The 21,249-nt window shown below is 40.8% G+C and overlaps 1 protein-coding gene across 6 annotated transcripts; it reads left to right on the top strand.

Moving 5' to 3' along the window:
- The first annotated feature begins 1,488 nt into the window (after positions 1–1,488).
- On the top strand, positions 1,489–19,621 carry elavl2 (ELAV like neuron-specific RNA binding protein 2). 6 transcript variants are annotated; one of them, XM_057855725.1, is made up of 10 exons: positions 1,489–1,563; positions 1,657–1,700; positions 2,281–2,870; positions 9,685–9,775; positions 9,971–10,184; positions 10,296–10,399; positions 11,935–12,088; positions 12,261–12,483; positions 14,870–14,908; positions 18,409–19,621. In XM_057855725.1, exons 4-10 carry the CDS (start codon positions 9,704–9,706, stop codon positions 18,731–18,733), a joined length of 1,131 nt encoding a protein of 376 aa, XP_057711708.1. In that variant the 5' UTR covers positions 1,489–1,563; positions 1,657–1,700; positions 2,281–2,870; positions 9,685–9,703; the 3' UTR covers positions 18,734–19,621. The 6 variants fall into 6 exon arrangements, with proteins under 6 accessions (XP_057711708.1, XP_057711710.1, XP_057711711.1 ...); XM_057855727.1 differs by lacking the exons at positions 1,489–1,563; positions 1,657–1,700; positions 2,281–2,870 and adding an exon at positions 2,965–3,326 and having other exon boundaries at positions 12,261–12,447; XM_057855728.1 differs by lacking the exons at positions 1,489–1,563; positions 1,657–1,700; positions 2,281–2,870 and adding an exon at positions 2,965–3,326 and having other exon boundaries at positions 12,261–12,447; positions 18,412–19,621.
- Positions 19,622–21,249: the final 1,628 nt, after the last annotated feature.

Genomic DNA, 21,249 nt, shown 5'->3' on the forward strand with positions numbered 1-21,249 from the left:
ATGGCTACAGTCAGATTGAATGTCGCCTAGCTCTAAACACTAAAACTTGACACGTCACAGAAGAGGTGAATCAGTGGCGGAACGGATGTGAACATGGCCCGGGTGCGATAAGTGTAAACAGGCCTACTGAGGTGAACTCCAGGTGGAAGAGGTTCCTAGGAGATGATTATTAGTGGACCCCCCCACCCTTTTGGGGGCACTTCGAGACGGTTGTCCGATGTGGGTGGGCTGGTACCACCATATGCCCCGTCTTTCATATATATTATATCCTCTGGTTGTCTTAAGTCTCTGACCTTTCTTGGGGGCAATTTTAATTTGCTATTTTTGTGTAGCGATCGCAAATGCTACTCGGTGACAGCCAACGAACACTTTTAATTTTTTTTGTTATTCATTAATAACAAATCTTAAGTCTATATTTTTTTGCACTTCCCCCTTACTAAAGCTGTTTTTCTTTACAACAGAAAAGGTAACGGTAACAGTCAGATACCATTTTAATTTTTTCCAGGTCATTCATTGTCAGATAGAAGCACCACGGCTAAACGCCACGCTAAAAAATAAGAAAAAATATGAAAATGGCTTACCTCTTCATCATCTGTAGGACCATGGCCCCCAAAAACATGTTTACTGCATATGAAATGTGAATGGCTTCACCTTGCTGGCGTCCCCGCAAGTTGATCCATTCTTCACATTTTTTCCTCCCGAGTTTTGGTTTCGGGAAATGTATGATGAAAACATCCTTCATATGTAGCAATGTCTAGAGTTGTTTCTGTAGTTCCATAGCAGCAGTGTTTGATCAGCATGTTCTTTTTTGAAAGATTACCGGAGAAAACAAGCAAAAATAACATGGATTGTATGCGAGGGCTTGCCTATATAGGCCCACGTCCGCGTTACGATGGCGAAGTCACGGTATAAAAATAGCATTCGTGTGGTACGCTATTGACATCCAATCCATTTTGGAAGAGGCGAAGAACGAACACCCCCTCCGAGTCAAAATGGAGGTCAATCGCCGTCAGCGGCACTGAAACATGATCATTCAGTACCGGCCAGCCAGCCAAGTATTAAAGACCATTTAAGCTCTTGCTCATTGGCCGATCAGAAAAACATCCGATTCTATCTTAATTAGGTTTCCTGTGTCATTGTCTCAGCAAACTGCCACCGCTGAATAATTAATGGTGCCGTTGCTTGTTTGTTTGAGCTGAATGTAAAACATTTACTCTTCACTTTTTGCCTCTGTAGGAAATCGTGATGGGAAAACATCGGCTCGGCGTGTTGGTTCTCACTACATCTTGATTGGGCTAATGCATAATAAATCACAATCACGCGCATCTGACAGGCAAGGTCAGCAACACCTTGAGATGTGTGACGAAGCTAAAGTTCTTGTCTTACGTGCAGAATATTTTCTCATACTCATCAAGTCAGTCTTTTGTTTGTTTTAGCAGAGCTGTGCCTTTAAGAACTCAAGCCTTCAGGCCACGCCCATTCCAGGAAGTGCTTGCCACATGTTACAGGTGAATGCGAGAGTGTAAAAGTCATAACTTTGCAAACGCTAAAGAATAAAAAGTTGTGAGTTTAGCACCGTCAATGGAAGATGTATTATGATGGGCTAATTGTGCTAAATATTCACAATATAATTTGCATTTTGACATGTCTCTCTAGCACAATTGAGATGGCGGGTGTGAGGGACATGATGCTGGTCAAAGGTAAGATTACAAGTACTTTGGGATGTTGTTGATAATATAGCCAGAAATTTGAAAAAAAAAAAAAAAAAACTCCGAGTCACTGCGGAAAATTGGACACAAAAGGTTAGATTCACTTAAAAATGTTGATTATGCCATCGTAATGCTAATGAGCTAATTGATATTTGTAAGCATGGCTAGTAGAGTGACTTAAATTTGGACTTTCATCAACTCATTCACTGCCATTAATGGCGAAAGAAGTCCAATCCATTTGGAGTGGGAGGGGTTGGGCAGCGAAACATCCCCTCCCAGTCCAAATGGATTGGACGTATATCACCGTCAATGGCAGCCAATGTTAATTTACGAGGGGGAAAAAAAGTTAAACCGTTTGAACATCAAAATGTTCATTTGTTTCCTAAATGTGAATGTTGGAAGTGGTAATATATCAAGGTTATGCAAGGGCAATTTAAAAAGAGTTCATTTTTAGAGCAATTCTGGTTCAGTTGCCACCATCAATGGTAGTCAATGAGTTAACAAAAAAATTATGTTACTAGTATATAGGTTTAAAATGCACTAATAGTTTTGTCTTTTCCATATCTTGGAGGTCGGTTGTCGATGAGTGGCAGTAAGGCGGGCCAATGACGTCTCACGACACTGAGGAGCCAATCGCAGAGAGCCTGTGCGTGTGTGGGGAAGGATGTAGCCTAGCGTATACTTCCGCGTCCAGCGCATGTGTATGTTGAGTGGGGGGCTGATAGACAGACGGAGAGAGAGAGAGCGTTGTGATACGGCTCTTTATATATTCGCCGGCAGCAGGAGGACTATGTTCCTTTGAAAGTCGAGCTCCTCCGTGCGCCGCACGGCACTCGCCGGTGATGTCGCCTGTCTGTATGACCCACCTGTAAAAGCGCGAGACAGGCACGACCCGAGGGGCTTCTTTTTTTTTTTTTTTCTCCTTTTTTTTTTCCTTTTTTTTTTATGATTCCTTTCATTTTTACCCTACCTCCAACCCTCACTTTTTGCCCTTCTCCCTCTCATTTCTCCATTTGTTCCAGCAAGGAATTCATTTGTGTGCTATGATTTAATAAATGTTTTATTTCTCCCTACTCATTTTACGTTGTCCTTTTTCTTTGACCTTTGAAAAAACGTCGAGCGCCATTAGCTACTTCTTTGGAAGTTTCATTTGTAAAAACGGTAAGATGTCGTTGTTATTGTGGTTTGCACGTTGTTTTGTGGAGGATTTGCCATCTCCGAGTGCATGTGAGCGCCGCACGACGCGTTCAATGTCCTTCCGACGGGAAGGAACCGGTAGTTAAGAGTGCATGAATGGGCTCGCAAACGCCACATATCGCAGACAGCGTTATTACATACGCGGATATATCATTTTCTAAGAATGAATCCATTCTTGAACGCGAGTTGTGAAATTACTGATTTGTATTTACTATTATTTTTAGCGCTTTGTAGTCGATTGGATTCGTATGTCGCACCTGCGGCCTATCGAGTCATTTTTTCAAACTTCCGGGATCGACGGCTGCGGCCTCTCTGATTGGCTGAGGGCCTGATTAGTCTGCCCAGCCCTGCTGTGACCGTGTCGCCCCTCAAAGTTCTAGCGAGCACACATTAGCACGCGACGTCGCTTCAAATTTAAAGGTAAGCCGTCGTTGCCTGTTCGTGTTAAATTTGTGCCAAACCACGGCTTTAAATGGAATTAAAAGCGGCCGAAGATGTTCTTAAAGCCGGGGTTCCATGGAGGGAAATAGACGCTTCTGGGGGAACTACCTTGTTGCATGTGGCTAATGTAGTTACTTGTGGCCTACCGAAGGTCGGGAAACGACCTCATGGCGCCTCTGGATTTTGTCGAAAAGTATTTAAGTGCGAATATGTGTATTCACCGTATGGTTTTTTTTTTGTTTTGTTTTTTTTTTTTGGGGGGGGGGGGGAAAGAGACATTTAGTATTGAAATACGTTTTCCAACTGTTGTCAGAACCACGCCGTTCATTCCATGGACGTCATTATGAGTGACTGTGGTCGCGCACCTGCTATTATTGACTGATAGACAAACCAGAGTTGGTTGAAAAATGAGCTGTTTTACGTTGACGACACAGTAACTTTGACATATTAACAATTACAATGCTGAAATTAAGGAAATGTATCAACCTTGCTACTATTCTAACGGCTTGAATGTTTTTTTTTTTTTTTCCCCTTCATAAATTAGCTAATTGTCTGCCATTGATGTTGATTTCGTGTTTGTGTTGCACGTCGGTCTTTTTATTTTTTGGTAAATTTTTGTTCAGTGCTGTTGTGATTTGCTAATTTACTATTTCGTATTTTCAAAATTGAGTCTTTTGTTTGTTGCTGTCTCCTGTGTGAAATTCTTGTGTAATGTGTAAACCTCGTCATTTTAAATATGGATCTTGTAAAGAATTTGGGGTGTTGTAGTTCTGTTCCTTTTAAAAAGGTTACATTTGACTTGCCATTATTTCTCAACCTACTGTAATATTAAAAGTAGGCTTTATTCAGTAAGTAATGATGCTCTAACATATTGGCATAAACGACTCGATCTTTTAATTTGGAGTCGGATGGGGAGCCAGTGTTTAACTAATTGCCTGTCATTGACAACAATTGACGTCCAATTCATTTAAAGTGGGAGGGCTCATCTTTGAGTGCCATTGGCAGCCCTAGACAGGTAATCCATTATGACCGGGAGGGGTGAATGAATTAACCTTCCCAGTCAAAATGGAGTGAACGCCTACCGCAGTCAATGAGATAAGTTATATAAACTCCAAATATATGTATACAAAAACTTGTTTCTAAGGCTGTATGCTACACTATCATGTCCCCGTTACAGTACTGCGTCCCTATTTGTGGCGTTTTAGCGCTCTTGGGTCACAAACTCATCACTTTCCTTTCCGAGACAGAAATGCCACGCGGCGGCAGCTCGTCACACACGCTCCCTCCGCGCTGTCTTGGCAGAAGATTCGCGGCTCCCTCCCTCCAAGCGCCGGGTCGCGTGCCGAGCTCACTGTTTGCCTCGAGGTCACGCTTTAACGAGTTTGCCGCTTGGTCATAAACACGCCGTTACGCAGAGCTAATGTTTACAAACATGGAATTCTCAGTAGAATAGTTTTTTTTTTTTTTTTTTAATCTTCTGTTCAAGAAAGTCCATATTACCTCACGTAATCGACTCTACCCAAATATTAAAAATCTGCCGTTGTATTACACGAAGCTAATTGCTCCAATGGTCTCTCGCATTGCCGCACGCGGTCGGCGCCTTGCGGTGTTCGCGTCTTGCCAAGGTTTGTCGTCCAAATGTTTATCTCATGAAAAATTTGAGCCTGCGAGCGGGACGGCAGCCAATATTTGTGCTTTTGTGCCGAGAATAAAAGGTGGAATATCCACGAGACGCTGATTGAAACAAGTCATCTTCAATATGTTCTCTTGTTCCCTGCAACACTGCCAAAATACCTAAATGCGTACTTAGTAAGAGCCCATTTGTATTGAGCAGTCTTTATTTTTTGTTTCTTTGTACTTGATGCAGGAAGAAATGCAGGCGATGACATTTACTCTACATAGCTGGATGTATTGTAATGGAAGATGCGGTTTAGATGTTTCAAAAAAAAAAAAGCTACGAGTACTGAAAACAAGTTTTAGTACTTAGACAAGTCATACAGAAATACTCTTAAGCAAATGCATTGCAGCAAAAAAAGCTCATTGGCTGCCACTGACAGTAGGACCAGACTTGCATTCGACATTGAGCACCCTGCCATATTGCCACTTACAATACAGGCCGTCATCTGTTGAAATTGCTTTATTTTATAAAATTAACATTGGCTACCGCTGACTGCGATAAACGTTGAATTCATTTGGACTGGGAAGAGCTGACAGCGATCTCATTCCAGCCCAAATGGATTGGACTCTGTAACTCTGAGAGTTAAAATGCTTATAAATCAATTGGATTGGACGTCAACAATTGGACCAGTATTGTTAATCTTTAAAAAAGTAATTAGTTACAAATTCTCCCAAAACGTAATTGTGTTAGTAACTGTTACCTGAATGTAAGAGTAATTAGTTACTTGGCAAAAGAACTGGTGTTACCTCTCATTGTTTTTTTGTTTTTTTTAATCCATCCAAAAAAAAAAAAAAAAAAATGGTAACTAGGGCTGCAGCTATCGAATTTTTTAGTAGTCGATTAATCAATGGACTAGTTAGTTTGAATAATCGAGTAACCGGATAAGGAACATGAAAAATTTAAAATACCTGAGCTAGGCCTCAAACGGTATATATATTTTTTTAAATGAGGATCTATGTACAACAAAAGAACAATTGACTAACTTACGTAGAAAAAGTCCGCTGACTTAAATACTATAAAATGCTAAAATTTTATTTACAATGCTCTATACAAATGGTTCAGACACATATTCCTATAAAAATCAGCTAAATATACCTATAAACTAAATTATGAATGCATTAAAAAACATAAGCTCAAACAAAAACTTTGCTTATTTTGGTCTTAACGGAGAGCAGTTGGATTCAGCCATGTGAAAACAGGCAGACCAGAGGGCTGTGTGTCCAACCTAATCAATAAAACTAAATGCAAACACTTTAAAAATAAACCATTACAATGCCACTTTAATTAAACGAATACTCGAAGCAACAAAATTCGAATATTTTTTTTCTAACCGAATACTCTGATCGATTAAATGGTAACCTTTGCTATGTTTGGAAATCATTTAATGTTGTGAATCCACCGTTAAAGTTGTTAAAATTGCTCCCGTTTAGAGCTGAAATGAATACTTGAGCGACTCGACTAACGCAAGTGTAAAAACTGATCTGAGTAATTTTATTCACCTCAAGAAATCATTTAATTTTGCCAGCTTTAAGCATCACGTTTTGCCCGGACTACTTTTAATGCGGGACAACGCGCTGATGTCCCGTGCATAGAGGAAGTAGCAATAAAAAAAAAAAACGTATTGGCCTGAATATAAGACGGTGTTTTTTGCATTGAAATAAGATTGAAAAAGAGGGGGTCGTCTTACATTCGCGGTCCAGACATTATACCCATTCACGACAGTAGATAGCGCCAGTTATCATAGAAGCGACATTTCAAAAACCAGTAGCCATTCATTTACGAATGTGATTGCACTTTAGTTTACATATTTAAATGTTCAGATGTTAAGATTTGAATGAGGCAAAATAAAATGCTTTTTCTCTCAAATATATTGTTATAATCATTTGTTTCAGATGTACTGTAATTACTTTCTGTATAAAAATTAATTTGGTGATCAAAAAGTTTTTTTTCCAAACTTGTCTTGAAAAAGAGGGGGTCGGGTCAGGGCCAATACGGTACCTTTCTGCAACTGACAGCCGCTACAAACTGCGCCGACGTTGCTAAAAACTACACCCGCATGATGCTACGGTGGTAGCAGGTAGCGTCTGATGCAACTCATAGATATCGCATGTATTTAGAACTAGATGCGAAATGACACTCGGCCACGTCTGGGCGGCGTTAATAAACAGCCACCGTTTTAAAGCAGTAGACTTCGCAGCGCTAATAAATATAACGTTACTGTCACTCGCTCACGTAACGTCAACCCTTCAAAGGGCTAGGTTTCTATTAATTATGACCACTATTGATGCGTGGCTAACTTGTCTTAAAGGCTTTATTTATTTCTGAAAATATAGTGCTGTAGAGTGATTGGGGGGGGGGGGGTGTAAAATAAAAACTTGCTGTCAGTTTTAGCTCAGTAGTCATTGCTGGATAAAACACCAAGTAGCACTGGTCCCGAATGTGCTCCAATACAGCAGGTATCCTACTGTAACGTTGACAGAGTCACCCGCTTTGTTAGGTTGCAATTATTCATTTTTGGGAACTTGTGGAACAACCAACACACGACTGCTGTCTGCCGCAGCCGAAGCACACGCACCTGTCAGAACGCCAACAACAACAGCAAGGCACGTTTCTCGCTCTGCCTCACCTCCGCACGTCATGCGGTGCATTCAGGAACGCATGCAAGTATCCTCGCCATATTATAAGCTGATATGTTACAATACAGTTATTTTGAACACTGCAAAAACTTGAAATCCTATCAGGACTTCCATTTTAGACTAACTTAAAACTGAACTAGAACTTAAAAATAGCTTGATACAAATGGAAATTCAATTGAAACCCGTGGGAAAAACGCGTAACTTTTAAGTGATGTGTGTTATCATGCGTAATGACATTTTTAGGTCCGCAATAAGGTATATATATTTTTAAAACATCTAGAAGTTGAGTAAAAGCAGTTTTTTTTTCCCTAGTCACATCTGAGATGCAATTGTTGATTTGTTTTCAGACATACACGGAAAATGGTTCTATATGAGATGTCTTGTTTTCTCATGTATATAATTGCTCTTTACATAAAAAAATGTTATCCGATTACTCAAGTAATCAATAGAATTTTCAGTCGATTACTAAAGTATTCGATAGCAGCAGCCGTTCTCCCTTTAATGCATTAGTTCCCCTCTGTCTACTTTCGACATGCGAAAGTTTTAAAACTGTTTCATCATTTATAGATTCGAGTCAAGATTTGGCCGATTTAGGAGAATTTTAGATAAAATTGCTTAGGAAGGTTCTCTACAAGAGAGCCTTCCTGAGAAGTCTACTGCTTTAAGATGGCAGCTGTTTACCAATGCCGGCAAGTCATTTCGCATCTAGTTCTATATACATGTGATATCTACTGTAGCATCATGTTGACGTAGTTTGTAGGGTATCGGCTACTTTCAGGTATTATTGGAGCCACCTAGCATCGCGTTTGCAAAGGCGTCAGAACTCCCTTCCCCCTGCCCCACTCCCGCTGTCCTCTCTCCATGAGTCTGTGTCTCTCAGACATTTCTCGCGTCATTTAACAAATGTAACGCATAGTAACACACGCCTTAACATCCTCAGTAACGGTAACGGCGTTGCCAAGATGGGAAAAGTAATTGATTAGATTACTCACTACTAGGGCTGTCAAATGACTAAAATTTTTTAATCGAGTTACTTACAGCTTAAAAATTAATTAATCGTAATTCAAACATCTATAAAATATGCCATATTTTTCTGTAAATTATTGTTGGAATGGAAAGATAAGACACAAGATGGATATATACATTCAACATACGGTACATAAGTACTGTATTTGTTTATTATAACAATAAATCAACAAGATATTATTAACATTCTGTTAAAGCGATCCAAGACTTGTAGTTCTTAAAAGATAAATGTTAGTACAAGTTATAGAAATGTTATATTAAAACCCCTCTTAATGTTTTCGTTTTAATTAAATTAGTAAAAATTTTCAGTCAAAAAAATCAACCAGTAGGTCGCCATTGTTGATGTCAGTAATTACACAATGCTCATGGGTGCTTAAGCCCATAAAATCAGTCGCACCCAAGCACCAGCAGAGGGCGACAAAACTCCAAAAAACACAAGTAACAAGTTGTCATCGCACTGTGCTGTCATTTTAATCTGATTGAGCGGGGCATGTGCGTTAATTGCGTCAAATATTTTAACGTGATTAATTAATTACCGCCCATTAACGCGATAATTTTGACAGCACTACTCACTACTGGGGGGGGGGGGGAAACGCCGTTAGTGACGCCGTTATACTCTAAAGCTGTTATTAACAACACTGAATGGGACTGAGACATAATATGCTAGCCGAGCTAAAGGCCATGGTCCATGTTGGACTGTTATTAACTGTCATCCCATTTTAGATAGGTGGATGGATTTGATGCCTTTTTTTGAGGGGGCGCATTGATTGCGTTGGCATTTGTGAAGTTGGCTGAATATTGAAGCAAAGTTCAAGTTTGATTTTCCTGTTGTTTTTTGTTGTTGTTGTTGTTGTTTTCCCACCCCTTGCACGTGTTGCTGTCTTGTTGCCGGCGGTACGTTAACGAGCGATACCGCCTTGTGTCGCGGTGTGCGATGGCTGTCCAATGTTGCCCGTGCTCTACCTTGATGCAGCGTGACTCTGTGTCCACATTTCAGACGACACCTCCCCAACAACATGGCAGTCAGACTGTGTGATGTGGCTTCTCTGCTTAGAAGTGGCGCGTGGCCATCCGAGCCTTGGACCGGGGTGCGTGCCACTTGTTTTTTGGGCCTTACCCCATCACGTTAGCACTCTTCTCCCTCTGAATTGGCGCGGTGAAAAAGTTATTGCTGATAGTGAATAGGGGCGTGATGTCACCGGAGTGCATTCAGATTGTCCGCGGTTTGAATTTGCGCGGAAGCTGATCGTTTTCGCCCCCCCCGACTTTTCCCCAATTTGCAGGTGCTCGCCACCATGGAAAACCAGCTGTCCAACGGGCCCGCCAACATCTCCAACGACTGTTCTTCACCGGCGGAGTCGGGCGGGGTGGAGGAGAGCAAAACCAACCTTATCGTAAACTACCTGCCTCAGAGCATGAACCAGGATGAGCTCAAGAGCTTGTTCGGCAGCATCGGCGAAATCGAGTCCTGCAAACTCGTACGGGACAAAATAACAGGTAACATCGTTTCAGTCTGGGATGCCCTTCCCGTGGAATTTCCTCAACCGAAAATATCATTTATTCCAAATGTCGGTGAACAATAACGCCATCGTGGCGTGTCTCTTGCAGGGCAGAGCCTCGGGTACGGATTTGTCAACTATGCGGACGCCAAGGATGCGGAAAAAGCAGTCAACACCTTAAACGGATTGAGACTCCAGACCAAGACCATCAAGGTACGAATCCCAATTCCCACTTCATTCCAATGGAAAGATGACAATTAGAGGTACGCGTAGATTAAAGTTTTCCATCGTAGTGACGGAAGTCCGTCAGAAGAGGGTGCTGGTGGGTGGTAATGCGTGAGGAAATGGACGAAATTTGGAGGAAATTTCAATAGCATTAGTGATTGTTAGTTGTTTTTCCAATCCTGTCTTGTCGTGTTTTTGTGTATGGCGCTTGTTCTGCTGCGTTTAGCTTCTAATTTCTCTTAATTAATCAGGCTAATGTAAACTAAAAGTAGGTCTTGGAGCAAAAAACGTTGAGCTCCCCTAGCTTACTTTCAACTAGAGTAGTGCTGCAACCTCATTTCACATGGCTGAATCCAACTGCTCCCTGTTAGGACCAACGTAAACCGCGTTTTTGTTTGAGCTAATGTTTTTTAATGGATTAGATTATAGGTATATTTAGCCATTTTTGTGGGAAAATGTGTCTGAACCATTTGTTAGGAGCATTGTTAAAAAAAACAAAAAAGCATTTTGTCGCATTTAAGCTAGTAGACTTTCGCTACGTAAGTTAGCAATTGTTCTTTTGTTGTACATAGATCCTCATTATAAAAAATAAATGTATATATTGTAATGTATGTTTGAGGCTCCTTATGTTCCTTATCCGATTATTCGAACTAGCTCGTTAATCGATTAATCGACTACTAAAATAATTGATTGCTGCAGCCCTAAACTAGAGCTGAAACGAATACTCGAGTAACTCCAGTTTCAAAACTGGTCCAAGTAATTTTATTCGCCTCTAGGAATCCTTTCATTTTTACCAGCTCTGAAGATCACGTTTTGCCCAGACTACTTTTAATGCGGGACAACGCACAGTCACGTCTGTAGAGGAAGAGGCAATAATACCCGATTGCAGCCGACAGCCGCTACAAGCGACGCTAACGTTGCTACAAACTACGCTGACATGATGCTACGGATGTACCAGGTAGCGTCCGATGTGTCTCATAGATATCACATGTATATGGAACTAGATGCAAAATGACATTCGCCAGCGTTGGTAAACAGCCGCCATCTTAAAGCAGTAGACTAAAAATCAAACACATAGAACCAATATGTCATCTTGATAAGCAATTTAAAATAAAAATACAATAGTGAACAACATGCTGAATAAGTGTACAGTATGATGCATGAACAACGAAACACGAACGTGGCCGTAACGTAGCTATTAACTATAGCATAAAGAACATGCTAACAAGTTTATCAAACCAATGTCAATCCAGAACACCAAAATAACATGTGAAAGGATATAATAATGTGTTAATATTTTCACACATAAGTCGCACCCCCAGCCAAACTATTAAAAAAACCAAACTGTGACTTAAAGTCCGAAAAATACGGTAATTGTTTAATGAATCGTCTGATTAATCGATCATAAAAATAATTGTTTGTTGCAGCACTACCCTCGACAATGCAAATAGTTTGCCTGTTGTCTTAATTTGTTGCTTGTTGCTCAAAGATGAATCCGACGGATGTACACCTTCTGGCTATAGGTGTCAAATGCGCGCCCGAGCTCGGCCTCCATCCGAGACGCAAATTTGTATGTCAGTGGCTTACCAAAGACCATGACTCAGACAGAGCTGGAGCAGCTCTTCTCGCAGTACGGCCGCATCATTACTTCGCGCATTCTGGTCAACCAGGTGACCGGTGAGTCCAATTTTTTTTGTCCCTTCTTGCTTTTATAACGGGCAAAACGGCAATTTTGATTTTGGATCGACGGCGAGCTAAAGCCTGGTTAACTCCAAATGAATGAAGTAGCACTCAGGTGCTTTTTGTTTGTTTTTACCCGGACCACCCATTTTTTTGGTTTGCGGCGCAGGTCTCTCCAGAGGCGTGGGCTTCATCCGCTTCGACCGGCGGGCGGAGGCCGAGGAGGCCATCAAAGGCCTCCACTGTCAGAAGCCGCCCGGCGCCGCCGAACCCATCACGGTCAAGTTTGCAAACAACCCCAGCCAGAAGAGCAGTCAGGCGTTGCTGTCCCAAATGTACCAATCGCCCAATCGAAGGTACCCGGGAACGCTCGCACAGCAGGCACGCTTCAGGTAATAGGGGCACAGCAAAATGCATTCAAATTTTGCATTCCCGTCACTGGGTGTCCTCACAAATATGACCTTTTGTTTACTTGCGTGTCCAAACAGAGTTAGAAATGTCAACATTTGCATTGTTGATGGGTTTTTAGTTTGTGTTGAAGGCGCTTTTTTGCATTTGAGCACCCGGTGCTGAAATATCTAAACCCATTAAAAATGAGGATAACACATTATTTGACAGTGGCATCATAAGAAAGTCAAAATTATGAAAAAAATTATAAAATTGTCATGAGCATGAATGAATGCTTATGACAGATGTAGGCATGTGCCGGCATGAGATTTCGACGGTATGATAACCTTAAGCAAAAATACCGCGGTTTCTCGTAATTATTGTATTGCAGTTATAGCTGTAAAATGTTTTTAGATGTGTGGGTTTAAAAAAAAAAAAAAAAAATTGAACAGGCGTTTTTTAAAATAAAATTCTCAACTTACCTGTAAATTTGAACATCAAAATAAAAATGTTAAAATAAATAAACAACAAAAAATAAAGAACTGAAATATTTTAAATAAAATTGAAATGAATAGAACTTATTGACTAAACCCACAGCTCAAGTCACTCGATATAAGAACAAGAACCCTTGGGATATAGAACTGGACTTAAACAATATATGATGAAATTGATTTTATGTAAAACACATACCACTACTACTTGTAATATTAATTAGTTGAATATTAATGGAGAGCGAGCGTAAGAGACAGAGTGCGTGTGTATAACTCGTATCATTATTTACACATTATACACATACAAACACAACCACTCTCTCGCAACACAGAAAGAACACTGCAGTCTGTATTACGAAAATGTTATTTTGAACAGATGTTTACATTGGCGGAAGATTTTACAAAAGTAGGCTTGTGGTAGCAAGGAAACTAGTTAGCCGTCTTGTAATCTGCCTCATTAAAAAGTTTACGTTGTAGTACCATATTGGTTGCCTGGCACGGCCAGACTGTTCTCCCTGTATTTTTCAAACACTGAGAGAAAAGTCTGGGAACCAGCCCATCAATGGCCTCTCGAGCTGGTACAAAATCAATCGACAAATCAGATTCGTTTATCTGCGTGACGTGTTCTTAACGAGCAACGTCGCTCTTGCGCGTCGGAAGTCATCTCCACAACAACACAGATGGTGAACAGGAGAGCCGAGAATATGTTCCAATCCACGGTAAAATCAGTTTTACATTACCAAAAGCACGTCGACACGAGTCATTGACAACAGTCTCTCGCACTAGCCATGTTGAATAAACTCCACTCTCCTCGTATGTTTACTTCCGCGCGCAAGTCCCTCGTCCTGCCCTCGTCATTTTACTAATGTCACGTCTGCCCGTCGCTGATTGGTCCACTCCGCCCTGGAAATTGTATCCGCTGAATGGTGGCCAGACTCAATAGCTGGAACAGCGGTGAGTCTGGTGTACCAGGCAACCATATTGGGCCGAATATAAGACGACCCCCCTTTTTCAAGATTCAAGTTTGAAAAAAAGACTTTTTGAACACCCAATTGTTTTATACAGAAAATAATTATACTACATCTGAAACAAATGATTATAACAATATATTTGAGAGAAAAAGCGTGTTATTTTGCCTCATTCAAATCTCAATATCTGAACATTTAAATATGTAAACTAAAGTGCAATCACATTCATAAATGAATGGCTTCTGGTTTTTGAAATGTAAATAAACCAATCTATTGTGATAAAGCAACAAAATTGTTGTTGTAAAATGTAAAAAAAAAAAATGTTTTTTTTTTTTAAACAAATCATTTGCTAGGCGCGGCAGCGTTTATTTTGTTGTCGTGAGGTGCCACAATCTCTTATGTGTAGGGGAAACCCTGCACAGTCAAATAAAGTGTTACCAAAATGTGAATGTAGGAGAGCATTTGAGCGCAAAAGACAACCATCCAAGAAGTCAACGTGTTTTAGCACGCACTTTGTACAACCGAAATCAGCGAAGGTCTTGGGCTAAAGATAAGTTTTAATTGCAGGTCTATTAGCTTGACTGAATCAGTCCCATTCGTCATCATGGCAATTTTGAGTTAAATTGTTAACAAATGTTGCTCGATATTTCCATTCTTTTTGGATTTTTGTGCTCAAATGCACACTTCACATTGACGTTTTCAGTGGGTTTTAAATATTGTCCCACAACACTTCTTGGTATTTCCGTTTTTTTTTTTTTTTTAATGAATGCTCCTTCATTTTCCTTTTTCATTGTGAAAATAAAGCCTCATCTGCATTTGTGTAAACCCTCGCCATCATTTGTTGAAATGCAGTCCAGTGGATACCGCCTATTAAATGACTCATTTTAAAGGAGTTGAACAATAGTGTCAATAGTGGCTTTTTTTTGTTTTAGATTGGATAACCTGCTGAACATGGCTTACGGTGTTAAAAGGTTGGTGAACTTTTATTCATTTACTCGAGTTTGTTTGACCACTAGGGGTGGAAACCTCTGGGTGGCTCACGATAACGATGATCTCGAGATATGGCGCTAGATGATTTATCATTGCATTGGAAAGAGATCCATATAAGATGGTTCCCAAAGTATAATTAAAAAAATAAACCTGATGTGTCTTTTTATAAATATTTTTTAAGCACTGTAAATGTAATAATTAAGATATGGGATGAATATAAAAGCAAACGCTGATTTGTACTTGTATACATGCATTTATCTTAACATTTTTAGATAAAATGCTGTGTTTTTCAACTGCAAAAAATCCGCAAAGGAATACTGTGCATCTCATTATGAATATATTGACCATTGGGGGGTAAAAATTAAAAGTGTTCTGTAAAAGTGGAATCAAAAGACCAAAATTTAAGTATGCCTAAGTTGCTAGTTTCCAATCTCAAAAACTGGTCAATTTACTGTATATGCCAAAAAATAGTCAGGTTAAATTTTTGTACTAAAAATGTCAGGACGAAGGAAAACGCGTTGCATTTTGCTGGGGCTCTATTGCGCCGCGTTGCAAACGTCTACTGCGCCGTGCGCTTACGTCAGGAGCTCACCTTGATCTTTTGTGGACGGCCGCGTCCCGTTTTGAAGTCGCTTGCGTCAGACTGCTTTCAGCGCTCGCCGCCGATGACAATAAACGCGACTCCCCCCTCAGCGTCATGGTCCAACGAGGCCTCTCCTAGACGGCCGAGCGCGCACCTGTCACAGTGGCTGTAAAGCGCAACTGGAGCGGGTAATAGCACACGACGCCGCCGCCTTCTCGGAACGCTTTGAATTTTGTCTTCAAAATTGCAAAGTTGGTCATCATCTAAGGTGCTCTAGGCATGTGCCGATAACCGGCTTGAAAAACTTACTTGCCAGTGTGCTTGAAGTAAACCGGTAAAGCTTTTCTTTGGGTTAAATATTACATTGGTTGTCGAGACTGCGCCCCCAGCCATTCCCTAAGAGCACAAAAGTCACCCATTTTTGTTCTAAAATAGCTCTGCAGCAATCTGAAAATTAAATTTTTAATATGCAAGTTTAACTGAAAACCTTTTTTGTACCAAGTATTTTATGTTTAAAAAGGAATAAAAAAATGTCAATGGGCATTAAGTAGAGACTTGATGGAAAATTAACTTTGTCTTCAACACCGAAAACCATTGATGCTACTTAACAGCAATGTTTGAAAAAATATAGGGCTGCAGCTATCGAATATTTTAGTAATCGAGTATTCGACTGAAAATTCTGTCAAATAATGGGATAAAACATATTTCTTTAGGTAAATAGCAATTCTAAATATACATGAATCCGATGAATATTTCAAAATAAAAGCATGTCCTGTTCAGATTTCTGGAGGCAATCGCATATACTTCAGATTCTATACTAAGAATAAATTTAAAATGACACCCATTATGAAAAATCTGATTGGCAATGATGATATGATGTAATAAATGATAATAATTTGGCTTCAAAATTGTTGCATGCACACTTTGTAGGACAAGATGACAATGATTTTTTTCGATCAAACTAACACTTTTAATGTGCTCTAATTGGCAGACAACAAAAATGACAGTGGGTTTTCTCACCTATTTCATATTCTGCACATAACTGGCTTTGAAATGACTCATTGTGCATTGTTTTTTTAATATTTAGAAATTTTAAGTTTTAAGAATAACAATTTATTACATTTCAATAGGTGATTTATTGGGATTTATTGTCATTATATTTGTGGTTTAATAGGTTAATTTTAAAAAATTCAAAAAAAACATGCAATACAACCCCTAGCAAAAATTTTGGACGACCACTCACTCAGACATTTTGTCATAGAGAACAAACTCAGATAAAAAGCTTGAAAAAAAAAAGTGAAAAGTGCAACTCTTTAGCATTCAGAAACACTAAAAAAATGAATAAAAGACATTGTGGTGGTCAGTAAATGTTACTTTTATAGAGCAAGTGCAGGGAAATATAGAATCACTCCATTCTGAGGAAAAATATATGGAATCATGAGAAACAAACATAGAAATAACAATCCAAACACATCTCTAGTATTGAGTTGCACAACCTCTGTCTTTTATGACAACTTGCAGTCTCTGAGGCAAGGACTTGATGAGTATTCTTCATCAATTTGGCGCCAACTCTCTTTAATTGCAGTTGCCAGATCATCCTTGAAGGTCGTAGCCTTGCTGCGGACCATTTTTTTTCAATTTCCACCACAGGTTTTGAATCGGATTAAGATCTAGGCTATTTTCAGGCCATTACATTGACCTTTTGAGTCTTTCTCCAAGGAATGCTTTAACAGTTTTAGCTCTGTGGCATGATGCATTATCTCCTAACATATTTTCAATTGAATGGATAAGAAAGCTGTCTAAAATTTCACTGTAAACTTGTGCATTTATTGAAGATTAAACCACAGTGCCTTTGCCTGACATGCAGCCCCATATCATCAAGGACTGAGGGAATGTTGATGTTTTCTTCAGGCAATCATCTTTGTAAATCTCACTGGAACGGCACCAAACAAAAGTTCCAGCATCATCACCTTGTCCGATGCAGATTCTTGAATCATCACTGAAAATAACCTTCATCCAGTCATTCACAGTCCACGATTGCCTCTCCTTAGCCCACTGCGGTCTTGTTCTTTTCAGTTTAAGTGTCACTGATGGTTTCCTTTTAGCTCTCCTGTATGAAAATCCCAATTCCTTTCGGCGAGTTTGCACATTTCTGTCACGTACCTTGACTCCAGCTTCCTCCCAGTTCTTCATTTGTCTTGTTGTACGTCTTCTGTTTTCAAGACATATGGCCTTTAGTTTGTCATGACGTTTGGATGTCTTCCTCGGTCTACCAGTACGCTTTAACAACCTTGCTGTTTGTACTTGGTCCAGCTGACTGTGAACAGCCCACATCTTTGGCAACCATACATGTAGCGTTGCCTTTTTCAAGAGGTTTGATAATCCTGTCCTTGGTCTCAAGAAACATCTCTCTTGTAGGAACCATGATTCTTGTGAATCCACTTGGTCCAGCAGCCCTCCAAGGTGTGATAACTGCACTGTTTTTAACTGCTGACTCACGAGCAGATCTAATCTGAGGCAGGGGCCTAATTAAGGAAAGGAAATTGACTGGGTATGTCTATATTTTCTACTCAAAATGGAGTGATTCTAGTATATTTCCCTGCACTTGCTCTATAAAAGTAACATTAACTCACCACCACAATGTTTTTTCATTCATTTCTTTTAGTGTTTCCGAATGCCAAGGAGTTGCACTTTTGAACTAATTGTTTTTTTTCAAGCTTTTTATCGGAGTTTGTTCTACATAATGTATGAGTGAGTGCTCCCATCCATACTTTTTGCTATGGGTTGTGATATTGCATATCGCAGTAATTTATGAGACAATATATCGCCTACTAAAATTTGTTATCGCGACAGTCCTAGCATCAACGGCGGTTGACGTGCGTTTTCGTTGCACGGCAGCAGATTCTCGCCCGTGGCCATCGACGGAGTGAACAGCCTGGCCGGCATCAATCTCCCGAGCGCCAACGCCTGGTGCATCTTCGTCTACAACCTGGCCCCCGACGCCGACGAGAGCATCCTGTGGCAAATGTTCGGTCCCTTCGGCGCGGTGACCAACGTCAAGGTCATCCGCGACTTCAACACCAACAAGTGCAAAGGCTTCGGCTTCGTCACCATGACCAACTACGACGAGGCGGCCGTCGCCATCGGCAGCCTGAACGGCTACCGCCTGGGCAACCGCGTACTGCAAGTTTCTTTCAAGACCAACAAAGCCCCAAAAGCGTAAGGCCGCCGGCCGTTTTCTCGCATCTCGTTTCGTGCCGTTCTCGTCACGCCGTTTTGTTTTAAGTTGTGTCCGCGAAACGTGTTTAAAAAAAAAAAAAAAAAAAATTGTTATAGCGAATACCTTGCCAAAGAGCTCTACCCCTCTTTGATGTAGGCTTCAGTGTCTATTTTTGTATGAGAAATTTGGAGAAACTTTTTACTGACAAACTGATGGGGGGGAGGAAAAAAAAGGTTTTGACAAGAATTATCGACTTCATTTGCTAAGGTGTCTGAGCCGCAAATTTAGCCTTCTGATATAAAAGCCCCCCCTTATTTAAAATGTTGACTAACAAGAAGGAGGTAAAGTTACCTGGGTAAATATTTTTTTCCCCTTACCTTGAAAATTTGGCCAAATTGTGCTTAATCCTTGTTTAATTTTGGTGTGAGCAAAGTTGAAATCCTTAGTTTGCCATAAGAGGCTTTTCTAAAAAACAAAAAAAATTGTGATTCTTATCCAGTAAAAAAATTAAGAACGTTGCTTTTGTTTTCCATTTAATCGTTCTGTGGTCAAAATCGGTTACTTTTGAACTGAGCGTTTTGTTGGTTCATACTGTATTGACATATTCTAACCATGTGATGCATATATTAATGTCAGTGTATAAACAGCTTTACTAACTTTAGCGTTGAGAATGACAATTGTCAGCAAGTGGATGTTAGGGCTGACGAAATGATAGCGGGCAGTAATATGCATCAATGTTTTTGAATTTTGTGTTTTGGCATGAGGACAAATTGTAAAGTCTTATCTTTTTGTTTGTATTCATTCCTTAAAGAGGATGTTTTTTTTTCTCATTATTACTTTGGAATTGAGTTCCCGTCATTTAAGTTTATCAATAAATGATTTTGAAGGGCAGTGCGGCTTCTGTCATTACGGTGAATTATTAAGGATGAGAAATCCAATCGTCCTGTTGCGGTGAATTGAAATGAACTTGTCACGAGTAGACGTCCAATCCATTTGAACTGCGAGGGCTCGCAGTTCAAACGGATTGGACGTCTCGCGCTGTCAGCAGTAGACAATGGGTTAGGAATTCAAAGATAAACGAGCGATATTTAAACTGAACAACTTCCAGCTTGAAGGATTTCGGCCTCCCAGCCAAGCCGCCGGAACCATGACAGCCGAACCAATAGGCGTCCCGCTGCTGGCGCAGCCCCCAGCAAGTCGGCCGGGAAGGCCAAACTCCGCGAATTCACTCCAGCGTTAACCCTTTGTACTGCATTTTGAACGGTTAAAGCTCACCGAGAACAGACAACGGAGAGGCTGTACTGGATCCAGGGTCGGCCAAACAACGGGTACATCGAAAATGAACCCGGGAAGCGACAGTTGCCATCTAAATGTTCAGTCTTTTGAAAGCTGCGGTGGAGTGGGCTGGGCGGAAGGCATGCCTGGGTGTGGTCTTAGGTTAATCCTTCTGTGTCAGGTTTGGGCGGTCAAGTTCGTGTCATCTTTCGTGGCTGGGTCGTGGTTGCCACGGGAACTGAGGTGTGGGTTCGGCATACCTTGACGTCTAAGGCGCCAAGCTATCAACATGTTGACCCCACTGAAGAGCTGATGACGTTTTTTCTTTGCTTATCAGGCGAGGGTTGATAAGCTGGTCCGCGTTACTGTGTCTGCGAGAAAAATAACTATCCCCTTCAGGCTTATTTCAAGACTAACAGTTTGTCCATTCTGAGTGTCCAAATAGCCGAATAGAATCTCAATCGAAATAGTCTGGTTCGGGTTTGAATATTCTGAACGTGATGTGTACATGAAGCATTTTTATTCCAATCGAGCCTGTGTTGTGACGGAATCTGACCTTTTAGCCAGATTTAGACCCGCGCCAGCCTGGAACTCCAGACTCACCGCTGTTCCAGCGACCGTCCAGTGTATCAAATTCTCAGGGTGGAGCAAGCCACAGCAGAGTGGACCAATCAGCGACAGGCGGACTTGACGTTTCTAAAGCAGCAAACTCTTGCGCGAATGGAGAAGTTTATTCAACATGGCTAGCGCGAGACAGACTGTTGTCAATGTCTTGTTGTTTCGATGTGTTTTTGGTCATTTAAGACTGAATTTACCGCGGATTGGAACATATTCTCGGCTCTCCCGTTCGCCACCTGTGTTGTTGTGGAGACGACTTCCGGCGCGCAAGAGTGATGTTGCTCGTCAAAGACGTCACACAAATCTGATTGCAGGGATGATTTCGTTCAGGCTCGTTAAGGAGCTGGGTGCCAGACTATTCTCACAGTGTTCGAAAAATACAGGGAGAATAGTTTGGCAAGACTATTGCCTGGCCCGGCCAAAAGGCCAAACTCCGCGCGTTCACCTTCGTCTTAACCCCTTGTACTGACTCCATTTTGGAAAAAGGCTTCGAAACGCAATTTGACATATTTATTCTGAGTCAACTGCAATCATACAGCACAGAGGGACCTAGGCGAGGATCAAAGGTCGCCATATCACAAGTCAACAAAAGGTTCCTGAGAAAAAATGACCACGATTAGTTAAAC

This window comes from Corythoichthys intestinalis, chromosome 13 (genome assembly GCF_030265065.1).
Source record: "Corythoichthys intestinalis isolate RoL2023-P3 chromosome 13, ASM3026506v1, whole genome shotgun sequence".
NCBI classification, from domain to species: Eukaryota; Metazoa; Chordata; class Actinopteri; order Syngnathiformes; family Syngnathidae; genus Corythoichthys; species Corythoichthys intestinalis.

Coding starts and splice junctions, on each gene's coding strand:
- elavl2 (XM_057855725.1), top strand. CDS start 9,704: ATGGCAGTCAGACTGTGTGATGTGGCTTCTCTGCTTAGAAGTGGCGCG. Junction 12,089..12,260: donor TCTGGTCAACCAGGTGACCG/GTGAGTCCAATT, acceptor TTTGCGGCGCAG/GTCTCTCCAGAGGCGTGGGC. Junction 14,909..18,408: donor ATGGCTTACGGTGTTAAAAG/GTTGGTGAACTT, acceptor GTTGCACGGCAG/CAGATTCTCGCCCGTGGCCA.